Raw genomic sequence first — 26,552 nt, 5'->3', positions numbered from 1 at the left:
AGCGTGGTATCACCTGAAATCTTATATGGCTTTCTATGGCAATTGTATCTGTAATGCCTACAATACTTATTTATTTCATCAGTAGTTAGATCCCACATGCCACAAATTGCACTCAAAATAAAACACAGAAGAGTGACCCTACGCAAGTCAAATTCACTGATTCTTTAGGCTTTTTAGACCCCATATCTAATATTTCCCTACACTTGTTTAAAAATCCTTCTAGATAGCAATTCAAACAAGACTGTGTAATTGATTTCATTTTTATAAATTTAAAAATGAGTAAACAATTTCTATAAACTTTCCATTTTGTATATAACAAAATTAACTTAAGAATTTGCTAGAGCTTATTGTTAATTTCAAAAATAATTCTGGACTATACTTATTTTATTTAAATTATTTAAAATGTTTTTGCCATTTTGTTTTACCACTTTTCATACCTAACAACGTTTCTTCTATTTGTAACAGAATTTAGAATGCTCTAAATAAGAAGTGTAGCTGATAGACTGAAAGAATACTTTGAGGTGGTTTTTATTTTAAGACACCTTTTTTTTTTAATTTTGGCAAGTTGTGCCTTCCTTTTATTGAGGAGCATCTTGGATACAAGTTCAATTAATAACCGTTATAGATGGATGTGCAGAAGGTAATGAAATGTGAATGTTCATGATTCCCCTGTCAGCTTCTGACCCTCTGTGCTTTGCTTTCATAGGAAGCATCACATGAATTAGAAGCAGCCACAAAACTTATGACAGAGAAAAATGAATTTGAACCTGATGAAGTAGCATCACTTTCTTCTAAAGCTAAATGGCTAGAGGAAGAATTAAACATACTTGGCCAAAGCATCGGCTCCAGGTCCCAAGTCCTGCAGACCTATGTGGCATTTCTAAAGTCATCAGAGGAGGTACAGTACCTGTGTGCTCTCTGTTATCAACAAGGTGGCCCCTGCCATCTTCCTACGTCCTATGGGGATGGGAGCCCTGGTGGGTTGTTCCATATAGTCCACCCCAGTGCATGTACTCACTGATAGGCCCTTGATTCACAAAGGCACCATATAAAACTAAAGCAGTAAGTCGTTTTACTGAAACACAATACAAGTATGTTTGTGTAGATATACATACAAATAAGCAAAGTGGTTGTGTTAGAATACTTTTTACTTTGGCCCATACATATTTACACTATCCTAAATATAGCACAAAATCATTTAAAAATAAGTCATCTTCTAACCCATGGTGGGAAAGGTACAAAGAAGTGTTTGTTTTCTGAATCTTTATTGCCAAAAACATACCTCCTTGATTTTTGGTTCAGTTTCTACTTCCATGACCTACTCTGGCCCCTGGATCTGTGGGTTTAGGGCTGAAACCTTAGCTTTGCAAACACCACCTTCTCAGAAGAACCTATGTTCTTTCCTCTTCCCAGCTTTCACTTCATTGATTTTCCTAGCTGGCAGAGCCTTCTGTCCTAATCTTGGCAGTGCTCTCACTCTGTCACTCTCCTTCCCCCTCAGGTTTCCTTCTTTCCTCACCAGCTCATGGTTACTCATTTGCATTCCATTCTCCATGCCCTCAACTTCCTGCCTTCCACCCTGACGAACCCTGCCAGTTCCCAATACTAGATCAATCCAACACTCTGTTTACTCAACTTTTCTTTCCAAGCTTCCAGACACTCCTGCAGAAAATCATACAATTGTGCTGATTGGCGCTGTTACAATTTTATTGGTCTCTGCCTCAGCTGGGCTCCCATATGCTCCTTATTGGCATCCATTTAGTAGCAATTTTAAAACATCTTACCCCAGTTTCCATACTTAAATCTCATCTGGTGCCCTTACTTCATATGTAACAACAACAAAAAAGAGTCCATTGAGCTTAACTGCCTTGACTTTCTTGGACTTCCAAACCAATTGATTTACTCACCCCACTTCCACTCTGGCCAATAAAGTCAAGTCCCTACTTCTGTCCAGCATTAAGAGAAAATTAATCCCTCCCTGTATGTTCCCACATCCTTCAGAATCTAGCTCTACTAACCTCCTCTAATGTTTGAAATTGGCTTTTTCCATTACTTCCTTGCCTTTGGTCTACAGTTATGCCCAAATGGTCATGAAGGCAACCACTCTATACTTTCCTTCCCCTTACATCTGGACTTGACAATGGGAAGATGATATTTCTTGTCTCTACTTGTTCATCCTCCCCAGTCCTCTTCCCACAGCAATTTAATCCAGCCATCTGCTACCTCTTCACTCATTGAAAATGTCCTTATACGTTACTTACTGATTGATAAATGAAATCTCTATTTTCAGTCTTCATCCTGCTTAATCTCTCTGCCACATTTATTTAATCCTGTTATTCTTACCTCCTTTGGCTTAGACTCCCTCCCCCAAATTTATTAAGTATAATTTACATAGCATACAATTCATCTATTTTGGAGTACAATGATTTTTATTATATTTATTGAGTTGTGCAACAGTCACTGCATTCTAGTTTTAGTATAGTTCCATCAACCCATAAGTAGCCCCAGTGCACTTTTTAGTCAATCTTTGTTTCCAGGGCAAGGACTGATCTGCTTTCTATCTCTACAGACTTGCCTTATTTGGATACTTCACATAAGTGGAATCACTCTGTCTGCTTCTTTATCTGTTCCTCCTTCTTTTTCCTAATTTGGTTCCCTGTTCCTGAAGTATGGAGGGTTGCAGAGTCCTTGCCTGTGCTCTCTCTTGAACATTGTTTTCCTATGAAAATTACACCCCCACCCACCTATGGTTCCAGTTCACCAATAATTCAAAAATGCCCCCTCCTTACTATGCCCATAATATTGTGTGTATATTGTCCTTGTGTTGTAATAACTTGCTTTTGGTTATCTTTCTTCCAGAACTATCTTTGGGAATCCAAGGAAATCAATGCTAATTCTTAGTTGGACAGACTCCTTGGAGGAGGTAGCAATTCAACTAGCTCATGAAGGGTGTGTAGGAGCACAAAACTGAGAAAAGATCATTCTGGGCTGAGGAGACAAACATCAGCAAAACAGGGTCATGAATAAATAGAACATGGGAAATGTGCAGAGCACTTCAGTTTGTGAGGCCATTTGCAGGCTCTCTTATTAAGTTCATTTAAATTAAGAATGTTGTTAAAATTTTTAAAATACAGTGACTAACCATCACCTGAAGTTTCTCACCCTGTTTAGATTGATTTTGGTAGTTACAAGCTCTTGGAGTCTTGTCCTATTGACCATTAAGTATTGTTCAAAATGCATAAAAACGTGTGTCAAACTTTTCCACTATTTCTATATCAGCCAATTACATGTTCATCTTTAATTCTATAGGCACATTTGATTTTATATAAGCTCTCTTCAAAGAGAGTGATTGAAAATAATCCAGTACTGCATACATTGGTTAGCAAAGGAAAAAAAGTGGAATTCTAAGGAGATCAAGTAATATACTTGATAAGATTAGCTCATGGAAGCAGTTGAATATTAATATTTGTACTGAAAATTAGTAATTGTATTCTCATTCAGGTTTATCCCTGATTCAAAGCAAATAGTGAGTTACTAATATTTCACTGACTTATATTTATTTCTTGTCTGGCTTTCTTCTGAATTATAAAACTCAGCTTTAAATATTATCACACCAGTATTTGACATAAATTGTCCCCAATTGCAAAACATACATTATACAAAATACATAAATATGATTTGGGTCACAGTAAGTAGGTCTGATAGATAATAAACTTGTTAGTTCAATTTACTACCCAGTAGTAGTCCAGTCTGTAAACAACTTAGATAGATTTTCATATCGTTTTAATAAATTGACAATAGTTAAGTTATTTAAAGAATCCTGGCCCTGGCCACTGTGGCTCAATTGGGTGGAGCGTCATCCTGTACACCAAAAGGTCACGTGGGTTTGATTCCCAGTCAGGGGACATACCTTAGTTGGAGATTCAGTTATCAGCTGGGGCATGTAAGATTGGCAACTGGCTGATGTTTCTCTCACATTGATGTTTTTCTCTCTCTCCCACCATCCTTTTCTCTCTCCCTTCCTTTCTCTGAAAAAACAATTCTGAAATGTAGTTTCCATTTAATTTTTACATAGGCTTTTATCGGAATCTGTGTCATTTTCTTAAAAATGTGTGCAAGTGTTCTTATCTTGCATTTATATTCTCTCTTTCTCTCTCTCTTAGGTAGCGGAGCAGTGTGAGAGCCTGAAGGAGTTTTACCAAATGGAAAGCCCGAGGAAGGAAGAGGATACCGCGGAAGCCAAGCACTGGTCTGACTCAGCCGAGAAGCAGTGGCAGCTCTTTTTAAAAAGGAGTTTTTTAGTTCAAGACCTAGGGCTTGAGTTCCTTAATTTGATAAATATGGTGAGAATAACATTATGCGAGTCACACCTTCTGCAAGGATTACTTGTCAAAGTCAAAATCATAAGTTCAAAACTTCAACTATCCATCAGTAGTGTGGGTTTAGAAAGTTCTTAGCTTCATTCAACCTAGAGCAGTGCCAAAGCCTAGCATGTCTGTGTTTATTTAGTCCTACACGTCTCACAAGTTTTAACTATCTAGAAGAAAGATTGACTATAATCCAAATGCAACATTTTTATTATTTACATAGAAGTGCACCCTAGAGTTCTAAGTTATGTTGAGAGCCTGCAACAAAGTCCTGACAAAATTTCCAGTGGCTCATGTTAATATCTAGGCTGAATCTTCATTTTGAAGAATTTCTTACTATAGCGTATCTTTCTATAGTGAAGCTCCATCATATTTACAAATGTATCCTAAACTTTAGTTGTCCACTTATGTCTGAAAAATACTCTAGAATCCTTTTATCAACCTCTGACCCATATAAAGTTCTCTACAGAATTCTTAAAAGATGGTTAAGCCACTTCTCCTTCAAGTATCTTCCTAATGAAACTGCTCATTCCATTGTTAGAAAATAAGAGCTGCTAGAAAACATTTTTTAAAATGTTAAGTCAAATCTGACTTCATACCTGGTTCTAACCCTCTGTAGTTACATGAGGTAGGGAGAGACTATGCATATTTGATTTCTCTTACATGTGAAAGTCCTTCAAACATTGAAAATAATTGCTATATCTAATCTGAGTCCTTTCTGCAGCAAACCACATGCAAATCCTTTCTGTCATTTATGAGGCAGCTTCATTTCTCTCTCCGTCCTGATCCTCCCTCCCCAAAATTTTTATGATTTGTTAAAGTCATTCATAAAATATAACCCCAAAGTAAAGTACAACTTTAACACAGAGTAAAACAAAGTGTACATCATTCTTTACTAATGAGACTTAAGGTTATGCATTCATTTTTAGCCATGATTTCACTATGCTGGTTCACATTAAGGCTGTGATTGAATAAAAGTTGCAGGAATTTTTATTACAATTCCTGCCAAGCTAGGTCTCTCCCATTTTATATCTGTGTCAGGTATTTATCTTTTACATACAAATGTGGGTCTTTATATTTATTTCTATTCAATGTCATCTTGTTCATCTTTACCCATGATTCCATCTTGTCAAACTAATTTTGCATCTGCTATCTACTACATTAGCCAACTTTCCTGGGTTTAATTCTATATCTACCTAACATCCTATCAATTGCATGAAAATAATTTGGCAGAAATCAGGTTGGCTCATAGTGACCAAGAGATTCTTTCCAAAGTGCTCACAAACTGCTTGATCAATGATGAACTTATTGCATGGTTTTCACTGTAAAGCTTTCCAATCTGTAAACTATGTAGCCCAGTCTTTCCCCCTTTGAAAATCAAGGCATTTTTCTCTCCCTAATTGTCTGGCCCTTCTCCTATTTTCTGTAGACTTGCAAAGATAACTGACATCTACAATTTTCTCAGTACTCTGGAATGTGATTAATTTCAGTCTGGAGCCTGAATTCATTTGGAAGTGTTAGGTTTTATCTAACTACCCTCATCTATTTTCAACTGCAATGTTCTCTTTCTCTTCTTTGTTTTTTAGTTCAAGACCTAAGGCTTGAGTTCCTTAATTTAAAAATCATGTGAGAATGACATTATCTTCTTTGTTTCAACCTTTGTTGTTTGAAAGCCATTCTTATTCAATTTGTGTGGAAACAAAATATACAGGAAACAGTTCTAACATATCTTATACTATCTTTAAACATCAGAGGAAACTTGCTAAGCAATTTGCCCATGTTCTTACGTTATCCAGGTGCTTTTTGTAAAAATAATTGTTATTTTTCATTTGGAATATTTAGAACATCTATTATCTATCCATCTACCTACCATTTATTTATCTTTTACATTTTTACTTTGTTCAGTATATATTCTTCCATCTCTTGATTGTGTACTTCTCTAATTTGCACTCTTAAGAGAATTCAAATATTTGCAAATTGTATTTTTTGCTTAATTATTACTAACTTCATTTCAGAAATTTTACTTCTTAGTTCTGTAGTTTCCATTTGATTTGTTTTAAATTGAATTTATTGGGTGACATTAGTTAATAAAATTATACAGGTTTCAGGTATGCAATTCTACAATACATCATCTTTATATTGTATTGTGTTTACCACCTCAAGTCAAGTCTCCTTCCATCACCATTTATCCCCCATTACCTTCTTCTGCCTCCCCAATTCCCTCTTGCAATCACTATACTGTTGTCTGTGTCCATGAGTCTTTCGTCTTTCTCCTCTCTCTCTCTCTCTCTCTCTCTCTCTCTCTCTCTCTCTCTTTTAGATTTCAATTGCTGATTAAATTATCTTTCCTATCTTCTCATTCTTATGCTCCAACTTTGGTATACTTTATTTATATATATATATATACACACAGACACACATATATTTGATTTCAGAGGGGAAGGGAGAGGGAGAGACAGAAACTTAAATGATAAGAGATAATCATGATCAGCTGCCTCCTACACACCCCCTAGTGGGGATTGAGCAGGAAACCTGGGGCCATGTACCCTGACCTGGAATTGAACAATGACCCCCTGATTCATAGGTTGACGCTCAACCACTGAGCAACACCAGTTGGACACTTTTTTAACTATATTAATCATGGGCATTTAAAGTGTGTGTCAGCTAATTACTATATCTGGATCTGGAGTTGTCTACTTTTTCTCTTGCTTTCCAGTTATGTAGTCCTGTCTTGGTAGGACTAGTGAAAATGTATCAAATGTCAGGTATTATGTAAAAAAATGAATCCTTTACCCTAAGCTCCTTACCACTGTCATATGATAAATAAGTTCCTCCTTATTGATAAGAATTATGGTCTACATAATAGTTAACTTCATTATGGTCCACATAATAGTTCAGCATCATTCTGAGGTAGGGAATTGTTGGTAAAGAAAGTGAAACACATTTTTTTATTCTCATGTCTTTTGGAGCATTAAGTTTTTAAACAAACATTATTGTTGAAATGTGGTAACCAGTTTGGCTGTTAAGAGGGGAGAATGCCAGCTGGCATTTTCCGCTGAGTGTTGCACTCTTGATTGGGTTGCTGTGGCTCATATTTTCAAGCTTGAAATTGAAAAATTTTCAGTTCATCTAAAAATCATCAAGATTAGAGAAGCCGATTTAAGTGAGAAATCTGGCAGACATCTTGATAAAAGTACCAATTTACAAATTCATAATGGTGACCACCAAGATGTTATTTGGGGTACCGCCTTCCTGTTATCAAGGTATCTAAAGAGCAAGATATCAGAAGACCATTTATTGTGCCTGCATGTAAATGGAAAATTGAGAATTGAGTGCCCTGTTGGGCTAGGTTATGGCAAAGTTTTCCATGCCCTTCCACAGAAGTAGAATGAATAGTGTGTTTACTAACTAGACCTCCGGTAGATTAATCTTCCTGAGAGGTCAAAACACTTAAGTCTGCCAAGTACATAATCACTGTTTTTGGATCCTGCCAGCCAGACATCAACAAATGCTGCTATATCTCTCCCTTTTCCAGACCTCACTCAGACCATCACTCCCTGCTGCGGGATAGCTGACATTGGCATGCTGCAAGGTCCACATTTACATTAAACTGTGTATTACATTACATTTTGATTAGTAGTTTCTTAATAGTAGGTGAAAGATACCCTAACTTTACTTATAGCATAGATTAAAATTATGATTTGGGCTGGATCCAGCTGAAGTTATCAAATATCTTTCATAATATTTAGCATCTTGTTAATCATAATTAAAGAATGTATCATTTGATTCCCAGATCCCCAAATTCATGGGCAAAAATCTCTTTAGGACCTGCAATTATCTTTTTTTTGCAATTAATTGGATTTTTATAATGTCTAAATTAATATAGGAATATAAATATGCAATATTAATGCTGTTTAAATTAATTTAAAAATAAGATGGTTTATTATTTTAAAATATCCTGTTACAGTTTTATGACACCATCTTCTGACTACAATCTAAGAGGTCCCTTGACTTTTAGATACTTAGTTGTCACTGTCATTGTAGAAATCCATGTACATTTGCTCCTTAGAAAGTCAAGGATTTATTGAGAACAGTTGGTCATCAAAGTAAAAATCATGGTTTTGCCAAACAATTATTCTTCTGCATTTTTCGATGTTTGTGCGTCAAATAGCACATGATCTTACTCTTTGCCTCTTTTATCTTTCTTCCTCCAATTAAATTTCCCCTTGTTTAAAACCATTGTTTAAAGGATTTCACATCAGTCAGCTAGAACATCTAGAATCTGGGAAGGGAATCTTTAAACTTAGATACTGTGCTTCTGGTTGCACAATAGACATACAAAAATGAAGATACAGATGCACATTTCAGTTCTTACAAAAGGAAGTAACTTGAGGAACTGGGAAACTTAAAATCCTTGTAATATATACAATGGAGTAGTTTAAGAAAAGATGGCCTAGAGCAATTTGCCCCCTCCTATTCCCTAATACTGAGGTTGTGAGATCTGCTATTGAGTGTGTTAAAATGAAAGGTAAAATACACTTTAAAAAGTATGCATTAAAGTAATCTTCACTTTAATATTTCTGTATCCAGGAGCTCATTCAGTCACCCTCTTGAGCCCCAGGAAATAGACTCTAGCAGGTGACTCCAGCACCACTGGGTGCTTGAAGAACTCAGTACCTGGTGTGCAAGCAGGGAACATGGGTTCTGAGAGCCTAGCCTGCCCCTGAGCAGGCGCGCTCCTGTCTTGTCTTTCTACTAGAACTGTCTGTGCTCTGCTTTGGTTGTGATTGTGTTTGCCTCCTAGAGTAGATATATGAAAAAATGTTGTATTTCTTGGGAAAGAAAAGCCATTGTATGGATTATTAATTTAACAGGCAAAAGAGAATGAAATATTAAATGTGAAAAATAAAGTGCACATTATGGAGAACACTATGGAAAGTCTGAAGGCAGAAAGGGAAGAACTCGGCCGCCTTCGGATGGCATGGCGACTCACAGCCTCTGCGAGCCAGCCTGTGAAGCAGCAGTGGGGAGCGTTCAAAGAGCAACTGAGAAAGGTGAGGAACACGCAGTGGGGACATTCCATCTTAAAAAGAAATGAAATCCTGGCACATGGTACAGCGTGGAGGAACCTTGAAAACATTATGTTAAGTGAAATAAGTCAGATACAAAGGGATGAATATGATATGATTCCTCTTATGTGAAGTACCTGGAGTAGTCAAACTCAGACTAGAAGTCACCAGGGGCTGAGATGAGGGTGGGAATGGGAGTTAGTGTTTAATGGGTACAGAGCTGCGTTAGGGATGATGAAGAAGTTCTGGAGATGGACGGTGGTGATGGTTGCACACCCATGTGAATGTTAATGCCACCGAACTGCACACTTAGAAATGGTTAAAATGTTCAACTGCGTTATGTATATTTTACCACAATAAAACCAAAAGAGGGAAGGGAAACCGAGGGCCTATGCTTTTCTTCATTAATGTGGTTTAGAACCAGGAGCTCACTCGAGGTCATGAGTGTTTTCATGGGGTTGAAAAGTTTGATGACACAGCATGTCATCACCAGAATGATCGTAATGTATTTGCTGATGGTGGCAAAGAAAACAAATGCTTATCCATCCCATGTTTATTTCAGACTACTCACAACTTAAAACTTCTTCAGGAAGCACTCATGCCTGTGTCTGCACTTGACCTTGGAGGGAGCCTCCAGACCATTTTAGGTCTAAGGAAAAACTGGAAGGCAATGAAGCCTCAGTTCCAGGTAAAGCAACCAACTGATAGACTTGGGTGAATGGAAAACATTTTTTTAACCATTCGATTGCAGTTTACCTAATTAATTTTAACAGACTGATGAATGACTTTTTTTTTAAAGCATTGCTTGTCTAAAAATCCACTTAAAAACACACTTTTTTTTTTACTGTTTTCTTTTCTCACTATTCTGTATCTGAAGATACACAAATATTTGGGCTGTAAAATGTCCTAAAGGTAATTATCTTAGATTATTATAATTTACATTAAATTATTTTCTTATTAATGTATTGATCATACATATATGCACTGCAGTCATTTTCTAAGGGGGATAGCCATGTTTTAGATCGAGTCATCTCAGAACAAGGATGAGCACCCTCTGACACAGAGGCTAAGCTGCCCTCTGCCCCTGACGTGTCCAAAGTGATGTCACTGTTTCCACTCTCTGGCACCCCAGGCTCCTACCACCTTCCCAGGAATTTTGCTGCGCTCACCTATTTTCCCTCTCAGAGAGCCCTCAGGATGTGAGAGAGATAACCAGGAGCCATGCTCCCAGACCCTGACTGCTGATGCATTGCATACCCCCACCTGCTGCCACTCCTAAACTCAACACAACTGCCACAAATGGTCACCAGTCATGTAATCCTCCTGACTGGGTTCCTGTTCTTTGCTGCAAAGTTAAGATACCCGTGTTTCTGTTTGTCACAACTTTGTGTTGGCTATAAAGAATCCCAGATTTAGAAGACTGAAGATTCTTTTACAAAATATCTAATTTACATTCATTTCCAACAAACCTATATAGTATATAATCAACCCCCACCCACATACACAAAACATTGTAGCTGACAGTGACTCTTAGAAAATCCAATTAGCCTATATGTGAGGTTTATTGATGTGCCCTGTGTTGTATGCTTATTTGCATTTTGTGTGTGCTTGTGTGCACATGTCCTGCACATGCAAGAGTGTGTGTATGTGCAAACTCCTCTACATTAGCTATGTCTAGCTTCTTTAGCTCTGTCTCTGTGATATGCATATTATTTGATGCCTACCTGCTTGATTTAAACTTGAAGACCCTTATTAGGTCACTCTTCTGCAAAGTATTTCCTTAGCCTAAATCATTTCCATTATTTTTATCTTTGCTGTAAGATCCAAAATTATAGTAGCGTCCTCTCTGAGTTGTCCACGCTTTGCAAATTCTACCCCAAGATCTGGAACTCTATGAGGGATGTATGAGTAATGCTGGGTAAAAGGGAAGGCAGTTTACCCCTCCCTAATCGAGGTGGCTATTTGTGGATTCAGGGTGGCCACTTTTGAAGCAGCATATCTACTGTGCTATTCAGCTGTGGTTCATTCTGATCATGCTTTTATCAGGAGGACAAGCAATTCCCCTAAAATATTTTTATACTTCTCCTCTTTTGGTGTTCTTACCAAACCACCTGATTCTAAATATCAGAGATGCTCATGGCTTCATAAAATATCTGGCCCTGGCTGGTTTGTCTCAATGGATAGAGTGTCGGCTTGTGGACAGAGGGATCCCAGGTTCGATTCTGGTCAAGGGCACATGCCCGGGTTGCAGGCTCAATCCCCAATTGGGGCATGAAGGAGGCAGCCGATCAATGATTCTCTCTCATCATTGATGTTTCTATCTCTCTCTCTCCATTCCTCTCTGAAATCAATAAAAATATGTTTAAAAATATATCTGAAACACATTTACTTAGCAGATAACTAGAATATTTGGTGAGCTATGGAAACACATGACTTTTCATTTCATCACCTAACTTTGATATACTTTTTTTTTCATTGCTCATAATTTAAAAAAAATCTGAGAAGATAGGGATGGAATAATATACCTCTAGAATCAAACACAATACCGGAATTTGCAGCAGTGGGGGTGAGGCTCACGATAAGTTTTTGTTAACAAATGAGAGAATTGCTGGTTATTTAGATCTTCATATAGTCCATTATTAAGTAAAGAGCTCTCTGAAAGCTGAATTTCTTTTATGGCTGTCAACATTTTAGCAACTGAATGATGAGGTTCAATACATTATAAAAGAATCAGAGGAGTTAAATGGCAAAGGAGCCCCTGTGAAAGAGAAGTATCAACAGCTGAAGGACCTCATTCAACTCCATCAAAAACAGAAAGAGAGGATCCAGGACTATGAGGACATCCTGTACAAGACAGTCCAGTTCCACCAAGTCAAGGAAGAGGTGAGACTTGTCATAGATGTCTGCAAGACCCTCCGTTCTAAAAGGAAATATAAATTATTATGTAAGTAAAAGCCACATTGTTTACTCTGATATTAGCAGCTTTCCACATTGGGCCTCCAAGGTTTCTCTTACTGTACCTCTATCCTCCCTTATATTTCAGCCAAACAGCTCCTCTCTGTCCCTCAAAGACAGTGCACACGTCTCCAACTCTTTGACTCCCAGGCTGCCATTATCTGACAGGCATTTTTCTCTCTCCTCGACTCTCTAAACCCTGCCCCTCCTTCCAATGATCTTACCTTGCTTGGACTAACTTTCCTCTCTTCTAAATTTCTAGAACTCTCATTAGTTACTCCACTTATCTGTCATTGTAGCATCTTGATTTTTAATAATTTTTTAACCCAAACTCAAGTGTAAGCTCTTTGAGGGAAGAAAACAAATTCGACTTATTTTTTATTTTTTGTATCTCAGGTACCTGACATCATAGAGTACGCAGTAAAAATTCACTGTGGACGGATCACGAGAATTCTCGCTTCATAGTACACAGTATTTTACAAAGCATCATACTTTAAAAAGATATTAGCTTGTAAGAACATATAATAAATAACTTCAAAATGCAATGGGTATTTAATTTTAAAGCATGCCTTTAACATTATGTAAAACATTTTTTGTACCACTCAATAGAAACTTATCTGGCCACTGGGTAAAGCTAGCAATAAAACTACTGGTCTGCAAAGTGTTAATAGCCTTTATTAACAGAAAATAGAGATATATTGATATCTCTTTAAAACAGCCTCTGAATTTACTCAGATCATAGACCTAGATGTTCCTAAGGTTTTAGACTATGACCAAAAAAAGAGTGTTTTCTTCTTTAATAGGAATGACATTAGGCCCTCAGCTTTACCTTAAAGATTTGCAGCATTGTAACTCTTATTTGGTTATAGCACTAATAATTATAGAGGGACTTGGCAGCATTTGACCAGCTAGGAAAATATGTAATAGGAAATAGGCTTTAAAAAATCTGTCTCCATAAAAATGAAACACAAGTTAATTGTAAATGCTCTGTATTCCAGCTTGAACATCTCCTCAAATCAAGAGAATTGGAGTTTCTAGAGCAGCCAACGGAACTGGATAATGCTCGCGATGCCCAGGTTCGCCTCCGTCGCTCTCAGGAAAAGCAGGCACATATAGACCAGCTCCACAAATTGGCCCTTTGCCTGGGAGTGGACATCATCTCATCAGCGCAGCGGCCTGTAAGCCACTTCAGACACCATCGCTCATCGCTAATGATAGCTGGGGTGTCACAGGGGGGAAGCTAGGCAGACTGCCTGGTGTATGCTACATTTAAAAATGCATTAAAGCACGGGGCAATTATCGGTGGTGAGTTTCTAGCATCTATAACAAAAGAAAAACATTTTAAGAAGAAAAATCTGATTACAAAAGTCTTGTTTAATACATCTATTCTCATGCTAATTAAAAATGTGTTTTCTAATACAGCAGTTAATTTTTTTGCATTGGAAATGTGCTCAGTGCAACTAAGGAACTAAACTTTTAATTTTATTTTAGAAGTTTACAATGTAGTTATTGGAAGACTTTTAAATATCTTGGGAACAACTTGGATATTCCCATTTTAAACTAGAAACTATGAAATTTAATTACAGATAAAGTATTTCTGATAGAAATGTAGCAAAAATTGAGATGTGCTGTGAGTGTGAAATGCATACCAGATTTCAAGCACTTAGTATCAAAAATCCTTATTAATATATTTATATTTGGTTATGTGGTAAAATGTTAACATTTGGATTTAGTTGATTAAACTCTATTATGAATATTAATTTCACCTATTTTTTTTTTTACTTTTTAATATGACTACTAGAAAATTTAAAATTATTCATGTGGCTCCTGTTTTATTTCTTGGGCAATATGCTGCCTTAGCATTGCAGATCTGGAGGGTATCCTAAAGATCACCTGGCCCGGGACCCCCACTTTGTAAATGATGAACCTGCTTTAGCCATAAAAGCTCATCATGTAAGAGCCCCCTGGTGGAGATCAAAGGCTCTGGGCATTACCGTTGAACTGCTTGATTCCACAGGATGGGTGTACCTTACCGAGGTGTCTAAAGACAAGGAAATCATTCCAGACCAAATTTTCATAAACAGCACATTGGGCTCTGATGCAAAATATATGTATATTTGAACTTAAAAATATATATATATCCTCTAAACTCCCAATTTAAGGGAAAGAAGATTATGTTTATTCTGTAGAATATTAATCAAAATAATGGCCAATTTTATTTTAAAGTTAATTTAAGTATCCACTAAACTCTATGGAATGCACTGAACCTAAAGTATTTTTTTAATTGAAAGATCTAGGAATAAAAATATCTGTTAATGGAATCTATTTTTACCAAGAAGGGGCTTTTTTTAAATAAAGAGTTTTATTTTATTAGTAAATTTACTTTAAAAAGAAAGAAGTAAGACTCCTCACTTTGCACAAATAATGCAAATTGTTCTTCAGTCACATCTGGCCTTGGCCCTGGCAGCCCTCTGCTGAGTGGAGATTGGAGGGAGCACTTGCATAATGAACCGGAGTTGAAGCTCCAGTTGACAGGAAAATTACTGCGCAGAAGCCAAATGTTTCTAATGCTTGCTTTCTGCCTTTTGAGGTAAAAATTACACCTTGTAATGAGTGGTGTCTCTAAGGAGCTGGTGTGATGAGCAGGCTTCAAAACTGAAGTTTTAAGACTGGAAGTTTAACGGTTCACCTTTCCCACCATGTTGGGTGTCTGGTTTCTTTCTGAAATCCTTATATTCAAATATGCTGAAGGTATTTCAGGAGCCTGTTTTTTAAAATGTCACTCATGAGTTTCATAATGCAGGTAAATAGCCTACTTGTCTCCCTGCTGCTTTGCCTGTTCCCTTTGTCATTGCCATTTCTCTTTCGCTTTCAGAGCTGCACTAATGTGTCTGCAAAGAACCTGCAGCGGCAGCTGGACATCCTTGAGGGGGAGAGCGTGAACTGGAGAGCCCGAGCCCAGGAGTATGGGCGGACCCTGGCTGGCAGCTTGCAGTACTGTGCCACGAGGGATGAGATAAGCGAGGTGGGTGGCAGGGGTCAGACTGACACACTACCAAAAGCCTCTCTGAGCCAACACTTGTCTCAATGTTTGTGTTTGCACGTATGCACACACACAGAATCAGGAGACTTTCTTTTCACTCCTGACATTTAAAATATTTTTTTTCCTATCACCAGAGGATATTTTTTCCATTGCTTTTCAGAGAGAGTTGAAGAGAGAGAGAGAGAGAGAGAGAGAGAGAGAGAGAGACATTGCGGAAAGAGAAACATCAACTGGTTGCCTCCTGCACGTGCCCTAACCGGTCACCTGCAACCTAGGTACATGCCCTTTGACTGGGAATTGAACCCTCAACCTTTAGGTGCATGGGCCGACATTCTAACACCAGCCAGGGCACACTCTTGACTTTTAATCCACAGAGCAATGGTCTCAGAACTCAATGTTTGAGTAAACTTCAAGCTCCCAAACTTGTTGAAATCAGTACATTGTCAATGCATTGAAAAACCTAGAATTTATTATATGCTTTTTTTCTCCCCCCACTCACACCCTTATAGCACGTATCTGTTGCGTGCATGCAGCCTGTCGGGGCAGGAAGGGTGACACTATCCCTTTGCAGTCAGCTCCACCTGCTGAGGTTCTATTTAAGTGCCACTGACTCGTGGTGGAGCAGATGCTAAGGGCCAGGAGAGTGGGCTCTTTGCCTCAGAGGCTACAAAGTCTTATCACCAAAGTCAAGTATCTGATTTTTTATTTATTCAGAGTAGCTTTTCTGGCAAAACAACTCCTAGAGATAAATAATGAACAGATGAAAATTGTCCTTCACATCAGTGCACTCCCCTATCACAAAATTTGACCTCCTCTCCCTCAATTCTACTTGACCCCCAATCCCCAGACACATACTGGACCGCAACCACTAACCTTCCCTAATTAAACTTTCCATTCAAAGCTCTACCTGTTCAGGATAGCAAGGGTCCCAACTCTCAACTGGGGATTGACAGAACACAGGTTCCATGATTTCAGATCCATCCCCATTTAGAGCAAAATGTCTCTGAGTCCATTCGTCACAAATCTATTAGGAAGTAAACCTACTTGAAGGTTCTGGTTATGACCAGTTTTACGATGCAGGCCCAAACATATCAAACAACATTAGAGCATGGACTAAAGTATTTGTAACTGAACTTGAAGAGCCCTTTCCTGCAGGCCACATTTTCATAAACCACAGGTAAGGGCCAGGCAAGCACTGCTAGAGGGAAAGGAAGAGGGAAAAGAGCAGGAGAGGCCACTTGGATCCCATTCAACGGGAGGGAAGCAACAACTAAATCAATAATGATGTTCATTTTAGCAATGTGCTGCAGGACTGTAGTTTCCACTCAGATGCTGTTCCAGGCAGTCATTTGGGGCTAGAGATTCATTCAGGGTTAAACTCATCGTGTATCCTGCCCACTAGGTAGTAGAATTGCCTCTTCTGCTTCCAGTACTGCAGTTAATAAGGAAAGCAATCCTAGGAGAGCATTATTCTCCCCAAAGCTATAAAATTTAGATTTGCAGTCATGAAAACAATGTGTTTACTATCTTTCGCCAAAGTTATCTTCTTTCCTCTTCTTCCTTCTCCCCATCTTTCTTTTCCTCCCTCCTCCTTCTCCTCCTGTTCTTCTTCTTCTTCTTTGTGGTAACGTTTTTGTCTTGCTGAAAATTGCTCTTCCTGCTGTGATATTCAGCCTCTACGGAAACCACAAGTGGAGCTGGCTAAGGCTTATTCCCAGTCCCTTACTGCTCAGTTACCACCTCCATGAAGCGCTGTGGCATTTGTGGTGCTGGGTCTCCCTGTTCAGGCCCTTCCCACAGTGGGTTCTGTTTACAGGGCTGCCTTGTGATGAGCCCGTGCTGGGAGCCAGCTGGCAAGGACAAGAGATCACTCTTCCAGTCATAGTAGGGATGCCCCAGGATTGTCTGTACCTTACCAGGAATGAGCAACCAGATATGTGCAAGCTTGATTTAGGAATCAGATGTCACTCTAACATGATCTTAAATATTAAGAGACCTGCTCTTCCCCTTTGCTTCTACTTCAAACCCAACTAATCTTTGATGTAGGTTATACTTTCACATGTAAAGGGTCTTTGAACATCGTTGGTCCTTTCTCCCCTTTCCTTTCTTGTAGAGGTATATTAGGCATGTCACAGTGTAGTGTCTACACCTTGGCCTTTCCAATCATGCGCCTAAAAGGGAAAGTAATTACAAGTAATATTTTCAGTGCCCTTTAGTAAAATAAAGATATGTGTGTTCTAGCTTGTATTATGAATATCAGAGTACAAACACATGACTGATTCCAAGTGAATATTTGACACCTAGACAGTTTTATTATTTTTGTCATCATTAAAATTTTGGTATAGATAATTCAAATAGTTTTTTTGTAAAACTAAAAGCAACATGTTCCACTACTTTTTTTGTATAAAAAAATAAAGTCGGGTCCTAACCGGTTTGGCTCAGTAGATAGAGTGTCGGAATATTCATGGAAGAGATGATTTATCCAAATTCTAATCTCCATTTCCCCTTGTTCTTAATGGAATGTTTTCAACATAGCATGTTCTGAAATCTTTCCTACAAATATAATTTTGAATGAGATTATATGCATATATAAATTAATGCATTTATTTTAGTAACAAAAAACAATACCAGGAATATATTTTGCTCTCAACTTTTCGAAGAGATTTTTCAGAAAGGAATATTACTAATGAGCAATAGTCCACCTCAACATGATTCATTGAAGCACATATTTTCCTTTATTTTTTAATCTTTAATTTCTTTATTGGTTAAGGTATTACAAATGTGTCCTCATCCCCCTATTAACCCCCCCACACACACTCATGCTCTCATCCCCCTGTTGTCCGTGTCCATTGGTTTGGCTTATATGTTGATTTGAAAACACGTTTTTCTTCTAATATTTCATTGTTTTCTTAAAGGGCTTTTTGCAAGTTCACAGATTCTGAGTTGAAATGAATTTTGAAGGATATCTGGTTTAACATCTTTATTCCTCGGATGAGATGTATACGATAGTTTTCACCTATTGTGTTGCCATAGGACTGCAGAGTTTCAGCTCAGAGAATGTCAGGAGTCAGCTTTGGGCCAGGGGCTCATTTACTGGCCACCAACACACCTGTCAGTTGCTAAACTCAGACTTCACCTTTCAGTGAATGTTTTAGTTCATTCAATCACTGCACATCTGATGTCAAATGTACTTCTTTTCTATACTTTTCTCACCTATCTTTATTCTGTGGTGTATATGTCATAGGCTGTTTGTATGATCTGATACAATAACAGTTAATTTGGTCATTTCAACCAAAATTACTTTCTTGATGTTGCCATAACTAACATACATGGTTTTAACTACATGAAAGGCCCTTAGAAAAGGACATGGTACCTCAAGGCAAAATGAAGTGAGATGTTCTAAATGTGATTTTTAAAAATGTGATAATTTCTCAAAGACAAAGAATCATGGTTTTGGGCCTTGATCATCTTTGGTTAAAATATTAGTTTTTTAAATTTCATATACTAAATGACATGGGAAATTATGAAAATTCATTTTCTCCATGTCTTCCTACTAGAAAACACAGTCTTCAGACTGACATATTTTGTGATTTTTTTCTCACCCATTTCCCACAAAGATATGTTTGTATGCATGAATGTTGAATTTCATTATGTTTTGTTGCCTGACAATATAAATAAGCTATTAATACACAAAGCACTATAGACATTCTCTGCCATATTATATGACAGAACATCATTATTCATTCTTTACCATCTTCATTTAGAAATGTAATAAGTTAATATTGAGCATATTTTCTTCTTGCAATCTGATAAAAAATTACCTCTACATTTACATGATGTTAATGGAAATTTGTAGCTAGAGTCTCATTATAGACCACAAACAATTACTTTGCTGAAAAGAATAGTAATGACAGAATTGGGTTGCTATCCATTTTCTCAAATTTGCAATCAGAAGCTTTCATATAATTATATTACTTAGCCTGAATTTTTTTGCACTGTAGCAACATCTAACCATCAGGAAGGAAACAGAAAATGATATATATCTGTATATCTATCTATCTACCTATCTTTCTATCATATGTCAGAGTTTTTGTTCCATGGATATAAGGCAGATTAGAAATGATAAATTAGAATGGGGGAATGGTGCAGCTATAGACACATATACAATTATTAAGCCTCCTGACATTGCATGGTGGTTTGCCATTGACAAAATGACCATGGACAGTCACCCCCTAGCAAGAAAAGAAGCAGAAAATGTGTGTATAGATGAGTAAAAGACTTGATCAGGGCAGCACAGAAAATTATTTTTTTTTGTAGATTGATAACTTTTGTTCATCATTTTAAGAGAAAAACCTAAGTTATTGTCATTCAGCAAATATCAGCATGGCTCTGTGGTGACAGGAGGGTCATAAGAATGCAGAGGTCCTCAGGAATCAGAGCCCAGGGCAGGTTAAAGCCCCTGGGACTTCAGTCACAGCCACCCGTCATCAGGCCCCACCCTGGGTCCATTCGATGACATGTGTAAGAGAATAGGAACTATTGTGATTTGTTCTGAAAACGTCCATCTCATATGGTTGAAATCTGTTAAAAGTTTGGTGTTTTACATCTACAAAATGCCTCTTCTTTCTAAAGGATATAGAGAGCTAAATTGTAACATCATAGTTATATTCGGGAAATAAAAATTAAATACATTATGGACACAAAACTTGCAGGGTGGATAAAATGGGCACTACTGAGGCATGCTGCCACCTATAATTTAAAACGGGGCAACTGTCTTCTCTTTCCAAGCCCCCTACTTTCTGCCGGTACAAGACTGGCCTTAAGCACAGCAAGACAGCGGTGTAGTTGCTTTACGGAAGGAGGGCAAGAAAGTCTTATCCCGAAATCTCTCCAGCACTAAGGCTTAATAGTCTGCCATTACTAATTGTATAACAAATCATTCCGGTTAAATTGTGAGTCTTTGGGTCCCTTCATGTCAAATGCAAGCATCCCTGGGAGATGACAACATTGCAGCTTTCTCTTCCTAAAATGAGCATCAATCAGAAAGCTTTTGTCTGGATTGGGCACAATGGTGGGCAAGAAATGAAGCTCATGAAATGGCCATTAAAAGAAATGGACTACTTGTTCTGTGTTTTTAGTTCTGGCCAAACATGTGCCATAGTTCTAATGAAAGGCTTTTGTGTGAAATGTACTTCCTTAGTTTTAAAATGTCCCACGTCCCCTACATAAATTGGCCTTGTCAGCAACAGACTCACTAATAATACATTCTTGTGCCAACACTGCCTCAACCAGCACTAAGAATAGCAAGCCAGTCTCCTTGTCGTCAGCCTCTTTCCCTTCTGTTTCTTCTCAACGAAGCTTTGTTCATTCCTAACCCTGAGAGAGGCTTACTGCTCCCTGGGACATTTGGTGAGGATGCTCATTCTGCTAGTGTCAAAAGACCTACAGTTTTAAAGTCTTCCTATTTCCCCCCTAATTATAGCTATATTAACTTAGTCTGCTTATTCCATAGCAAAGACAGGCAAGTGGGAAGGTAGGAAAATCATACTATTCACTAGGAAAAAAAATCTCCCTCTGAATTATGTAAGACTTTCATAGATTTTTATGAATATGAATTATAACAACATTCAAATATTTTCTGGGTAAATTTCATCTTGCCCCAAGCTTTGGTGTTTCGGTGGCTTATGTGCTCCAGTTGAGCAGTTGTCTTAGCCATCGCCACCATTCCCCATAGTTGACAAGCTAGCTAAAGTTAGAAACAGCTGCACGAACAATGATACCACAGTCAAGCGACCATGACACTCAATTCCTTTAAAAATATGATCACAGGTTACGTGGTGATTAGATAGGAAGTTAAGTTTTCATATTAAAAGGTGCAGATAAGAAAAGTAAGCATGATGAGATTTCTTTTTGCTGAAGGTGGTTCGTGCATGCTGCCTCCCACTTGTATCTGCAGCGGTCCTGAATCCCAGCTGGGAAAGGCACATTTAAGATGGATTTCCAGTGGGACCCAAAGAGAAAAGTGCCAGCAACTTTGTCAGAGGAGCTTATGTGTCAGAGAGAAGCCGATCCCATGTCACATACCCATAGTGCCATGAACATTCTTTGGCCTTTAGGTCATTTTCAGTGGAAGTGCTTACATTCTGAAACCAATGGAAATGAAATTGCACTCATTTTTTATCCATCTTCAATTTCTTCATCCAGAATAGACTTAAAATTTCATGGCTTAGAATTAAAGGGTTAAGATTCAGCCTTTCTCCATTCATCACATATTTTCAAATAGATGTTGATCTTTCCCATCTAAACAGCAGATGTCAAACACACAGAGAATGGAATGAATGGAAAAATGATACCAAATAAGTACAAATAGGAAAATTAGAGTTGTCTAAAGTTCATGATATCTTAAAAACTTTATTGGTGGAGGCCAAAGGATGTTCTATAACAGTAAGGCTAATTATAAATTAAACTCTAAAAGTACTAAGACAAATTCATAATTACTTATATTTTGGGGATATGTTTAAATTCACAATATATGTTCACTTAGCTGACATGTTTTCTATTGAAAATCACTGAACACATCTTAAAGATTATGAATATTTTGAAGTGTTTAGATGTTTTCATTTATTACAAGTGAATATTACTGTTCTCATTTTAAGGAAATCACCTCTTTCTTTTTATTGACCTGCAGCTCAGAGAGTCATTCAAGGATATCAAAAAGAAATTTAACAATTTGAAGTTTAATTACACTAAGAAAAATGAAAAAGCTAAGAATCTGAAGGCTCTGAAATACCAAATTCAACAAGTTGATATGTATGCTGAGAAAATACAGGTAATGAAAAAGTGTGTGTGTGTATTTGCATGCACAACTACAGTTATTGCAAAATCATTTTGCATTTCAATTCTAGATGCCTAATCCTTTGGGGTTTTTTTTCAGCATTGGGACTGAAAAGGTAGTTATCCATTTTTATAGCAATTAAATTTTTTATGTAAAATATATAATAAATTGATTTATCTTTGAAAGCAGCTCCAGAATGGTTTCTATCAAACCTACCTAGCCTCTCTGCTTCCATTCTTGCCCCCAACACACACAAACATACACACTCACACACATGCACACACATACACACATATGCATACATGCATATACCTTTTGTACATCCTTCTTTTTCCCCTCGCACCTGCTTATGTAAGGACCTTTCTCCACTGCTTCTATAGTTCTGTACACCTACCTTGATTATCACATCTACAGACTAGGTTATGTGAATGCCTTTTCCAGGAGACAGTGAACTTACTGAAGACAATAAAATATCTGATTTTATGATCATTGTCTTATTTTTTTTATCATAGTATCATTCTCAAAATCTGGGATAGACCCTGGTCTACAGTTAATTTTCTATATGTTTGCTGAATGCTGAATCAATATACTATCTAGAAGAAAGCCCATTCTTTCCAAAATTCATTTGTAAAAATTATAATTTTAATATATTATAATGGAGAAAGCTTCAAATAGTTTTCCCAAGTGTTTCTCTAATATTTAGTCAGCTAGCCTCTTAAATAAAAATTGAATTTTATTTAAAAATTTTTAATTTTTGGCACAGGTTTTGAAAAGGAAAATGGAAAAAGTTGAGAACAAGACTCCTGAATCTTTCTTAAATTACCCAAATAGTAAAGTTACTGACCTTTTGGAAGCCATGAAGGATTTGCAAAAACATGTGGATGAGTTTGATAAAGTTGTAACAGATTACAAGAAGAATTTGGACCTGACCGAGCACCTCCACGAGATGATAGAAGAGGTATCTGCTTCCTGTCGTGGTGTCCATACTGTAATGCTGTCCTAGAAAATCACTCTGAGACTTTAAAACAATGATGTAGTAGCTATTATTGTCGTTAAGCCCATGTATCATTCTCCTTTCCATGATTACTTGTTTAGACAATTTCCTAAAGTAGAATTGCTGAACCAAAGGGGATGAATGTTACAACATTTTGATTGTATTATCCAATTTGCCCTTCAGAAAGACTTGACTTTCTCTTACTGGCAACATATGAGAGTTTCTCCTTTCTCCATAACCTTGTCAACTCAAGATGTTTAACAATCATGAAATTATGTTCACTGCTGGGTATCTGTTTAAAATACCCAAAATGATTTATTTACTTCACAGAATATGAAAGTTTTTAGAAAGAAAGGGTGATACTTGGATTTTTCAGGTATAAAAATTGTTATTGGTGTTATTTTTATTTTCTCAAAAGGATAAAATGGAAGAGTATACATAAAATATATAAAATTGACATGTTAAAGTTATTTTCACACACACATATTTAAATATATTTTTATTGATTTCAGAGAGTAAGGGAGAGGGAGAGAGAGAAAGAAACATCAATGATGAGAATCATTGATGGGCTGCCTCCTGCACACCCTCTACTGGGGATCAAGCACACAACCAAGCATGTGCCCTGACCGGGAATTGAACCATGATCTCCTGGTTCATAGGTCGATGCTCAAACACTCAGCCACACCAGTGGGGCTGCACATTTATATTGAAGAAACTCTGCACTCGAATGAGAGAGAAAGAAACATCAATGATGAGAATCATTGATGGGCTGCCTCCTGCACACCCTCTACTGGGGATCAAGCACACAACCAAGCATGTGCCCTGACCGGGAATTGAACCACGATCTCCTGGTTCATAGGTCGATGCTCAAACACTGAGCCACACCAGTGGGGCTGCACACTTATATTGAAGAAACTCTGCACTCGAAGTTCTTGAGTGTTCTTTGTAGCCCATTATTCTAATATTTAAAAAAAAACAACCAAGAAACAAACACCTCTATTTACCACTGATGCAGTAGAGTTTTTAGATTTAACATCATATTAAGAAGGATCCAGATGATCACTCTTCTATAACACACAGGTTTGCTGTAGCTCTGCGGCACTTATTCAAAGCTGGCTCCTAACAAAGTCATGTGTTTCTATTTTCCAATCAGTGTAAGAGCTTGTGGCCTTGGTCAGACATGTCCCTTCCATCATGGTTATTTATTTTAGTGAAGAAACTCAGTTCTCCAGTGTGCTTTGAAAATATGACTGTCTTCTATTACAAAAAAGGTCAAATTTTATTCCTTAGATGATATTTCCTTAATCCATAGACTACATCTCATTCTTAAAAGATAAGTCATTTGAGTGATAATCAGGCAATACTTTATTCATGTATTGTTAATGGTTTCAATAAATTAGGCTGGATTTTGTGTTTGGGCTTTTTAATTTCCTTTTAGCTTATATTTGGATTTTTAGTGCCATACACTTTTTATATTGCCTGTTCTTGCAAATATGCAACCTTCCTCCTAGGAATTATGCTTCAGACAAATTTAAGAAGGAAGAAAATCAAATGAATTTTCATACTTTTTCTTATCTGACTCTAATATCCAAGTACAAAGTATATGATCATGCTTTGATATTTTTTATTAAGACTTAGAGAATTCAAACTAATGTGAATATAAAGTTTGAGAAAATTTAAATTTGATACTTCAGTGACCAAAGCAAAGAACATTAGAATGATGGTGTCTCTTTAATCTATGCTTTGTTCCATTTTAATTTAGTGTCATTTTTGGTGTGAAGATGCAAGTGCCACAGTTGTAAGAGTTGGAAAATATTCCACAGAATGCCAGACAAGGGAGGCTGTGGAAATTCTCCACCAGCAGTTCAATAAGTTTATCACGCCTTCAGTGCCTCAGCAAGAAGAAAGGATTCAGGAGATCAGTGACCTCGCTCAGCGATTATATGGTGAGCTCTCTCTCTCTCTCTCTGTCTCTCTGTCTCTCTCTCAGATTTAAAAGGTGTTTTAATAATTCCATAAAGCTTTCCCCCTCATATATGAAAGAGAAAACTTATTTGAGGCCATGACTAGCTAAAGGCATAAGTGTGAATAGATATTTTTCTAATGTATTTCACGTGGTTTTACATGAAATATTTTTTATCTTTATTGTTGAAAGTGCTACAGATGTCTCCTTCTTTTCCCCAGTGAGTCCTAGCCTGCACCCTCTCCCAGCCCCAGGCCTTTCACCACACTACTGTCTATGTCCATGGGTTGTGCATATATGCATACCAGTTCTTTGGTTAATTGGTGAGATCTCTTTTAAAATATACCATGATTTCCCATGAAACAAACCTATGCTGAACCTAATCTAGCAGAAAGCAGAGGGTCACAAGTCCTCATGGTCCTCTCTACACCAATCTATTCAGGGAAAAGGCTCAAGATAAGAGCTCACAACCATCAAAAGTAAACACTGGGAAATAGAGGATGGAACTTCTGTCTGCAGATGAAGCTTGCAGATTTTTAGCTACCTTATGTAAACCTCCTTCTCTGTCTTCCTCTCTCCCCATTCTTGCTGCCCATCTCCAGGGTAATTCCAGGGCAATAAAACTGGACAATACTCAGCTTTTGTAGACCAAAAAAAATCTAATTTCCACTAGTGTGATTCCTTGAAAAACATACAAATTTCCCATGATACTTTAAATAAGTATCAAGCTAAGACTAAAGTCTACAGCCTTCTCATTTCTATGACAGTTATGGTTTGTGGACATAAGAAAGATGGAAAATTTTCTCTTGCCTTGTTCTCACTCATGGAGTAAATGGAAAAACTAAAATTATCATCTCATGGGTTCTTCTTTCCTCTTCTCCATGACTAGGAGAGGTAAGTTGTCAGCTCTACTATCTGAGAAGTCCTTCTAGCTAAAGGAGGCTCCCATTTAAGATGCCCCCTGGATAATGACAGTCCTTGAGAGCAGTGAGGAATGTTTCATCAATTCCCAGACATTATTAACTGAGACCAAGACTTACTCCCAGTGACCAGGCAAATTCATCCCCAAAAGAAGATAGCAACAGGTGGTGCAACATGCTTCATTTGTTTATATTGAGATGGAGGGAGATGCCAAGTTGCAGTCGGAAGGGGAGACCCTTCAGTAAACTAGCACAGTCCTCAGGCAGAAGAGTCCCCACAGTAGGGCTGCGAATAAGAAAGGACAAGCCCTTCTCAGTCCACAAGTTAATACACAAGTTTTATTTAGAAGTAGCATTAGGATGGCCCAGAAATTACTTTCTTTTCCCATCCTCTTATCTTTTAACC

General features: G+C 37.5%; 1 protein-coding gene across 2 annotated transcripts in view; it reads left to right on the top strand.

Annotated features, from left to right (window-relative positions):
* The window catches only part of CCDC141 (coiled-coil domain containing 141), a 164,082-nt gene that overhangs the window by 119,777 nt on the left and 17,753 nt on the right, over positions 1-26,552 (top strand). For both annotated transcript variants that reach the window (XM_005857641.2, XM_014546421.1), the window contains exons 11-20: positions 707-898; positions 4,164-4,343; positions 9,242-9,421; positions 9,999-10,124; positions 12,131-12,319; positions 13,390-13,569; positions 15,267-15,416; positions 22,123-22,263; positions 23,033-23,227; positions 25,026-25,209. In XM_005857641.2, coding sequence (XP_005857703.1) covers positions 707-898; positions 4,164-4,343; positions 9,242-9,421; positions 9,999-10,124; positions 12,131-12,319; positions 13,390-13,569; positions 15,267-15,416; positions 22,123-22,263; positions 23,033-23,227; positions 25,026-25,209 — 1,717 coding nt within the window. The remainder of the gene's footprint in view (positions 1-706; positions 899-4,163; positions 4,344-9,241; positions 9,422-9,998; positions 10,125-12,130; positions 12,320-13,389; positions 13,570-15,266; positions 15,417-22,122; positions 22,264-23,032; positions 23,228-25,025; positions 25,210-26,552) is intronic.

Source organism: Myotis brandtii, unplaced genomic scaffold (assembly GCF_000412655.1).
Source record: "Myotis brandtii unplaced genomic scaffold, ASM41265v1 scaffold112, whole genome shotgun sequence".
Classification (NCBI taxonomy): domain Eukaryota; kingdom Metazoa; phylum Chordata; class Mammalia; order Chiroptera; family Vespertilionidae; genus Myotis; species Myotis brandtii.
This window is presented reverse-complemented; position numbering and strand designations above follow the sequence as displayed.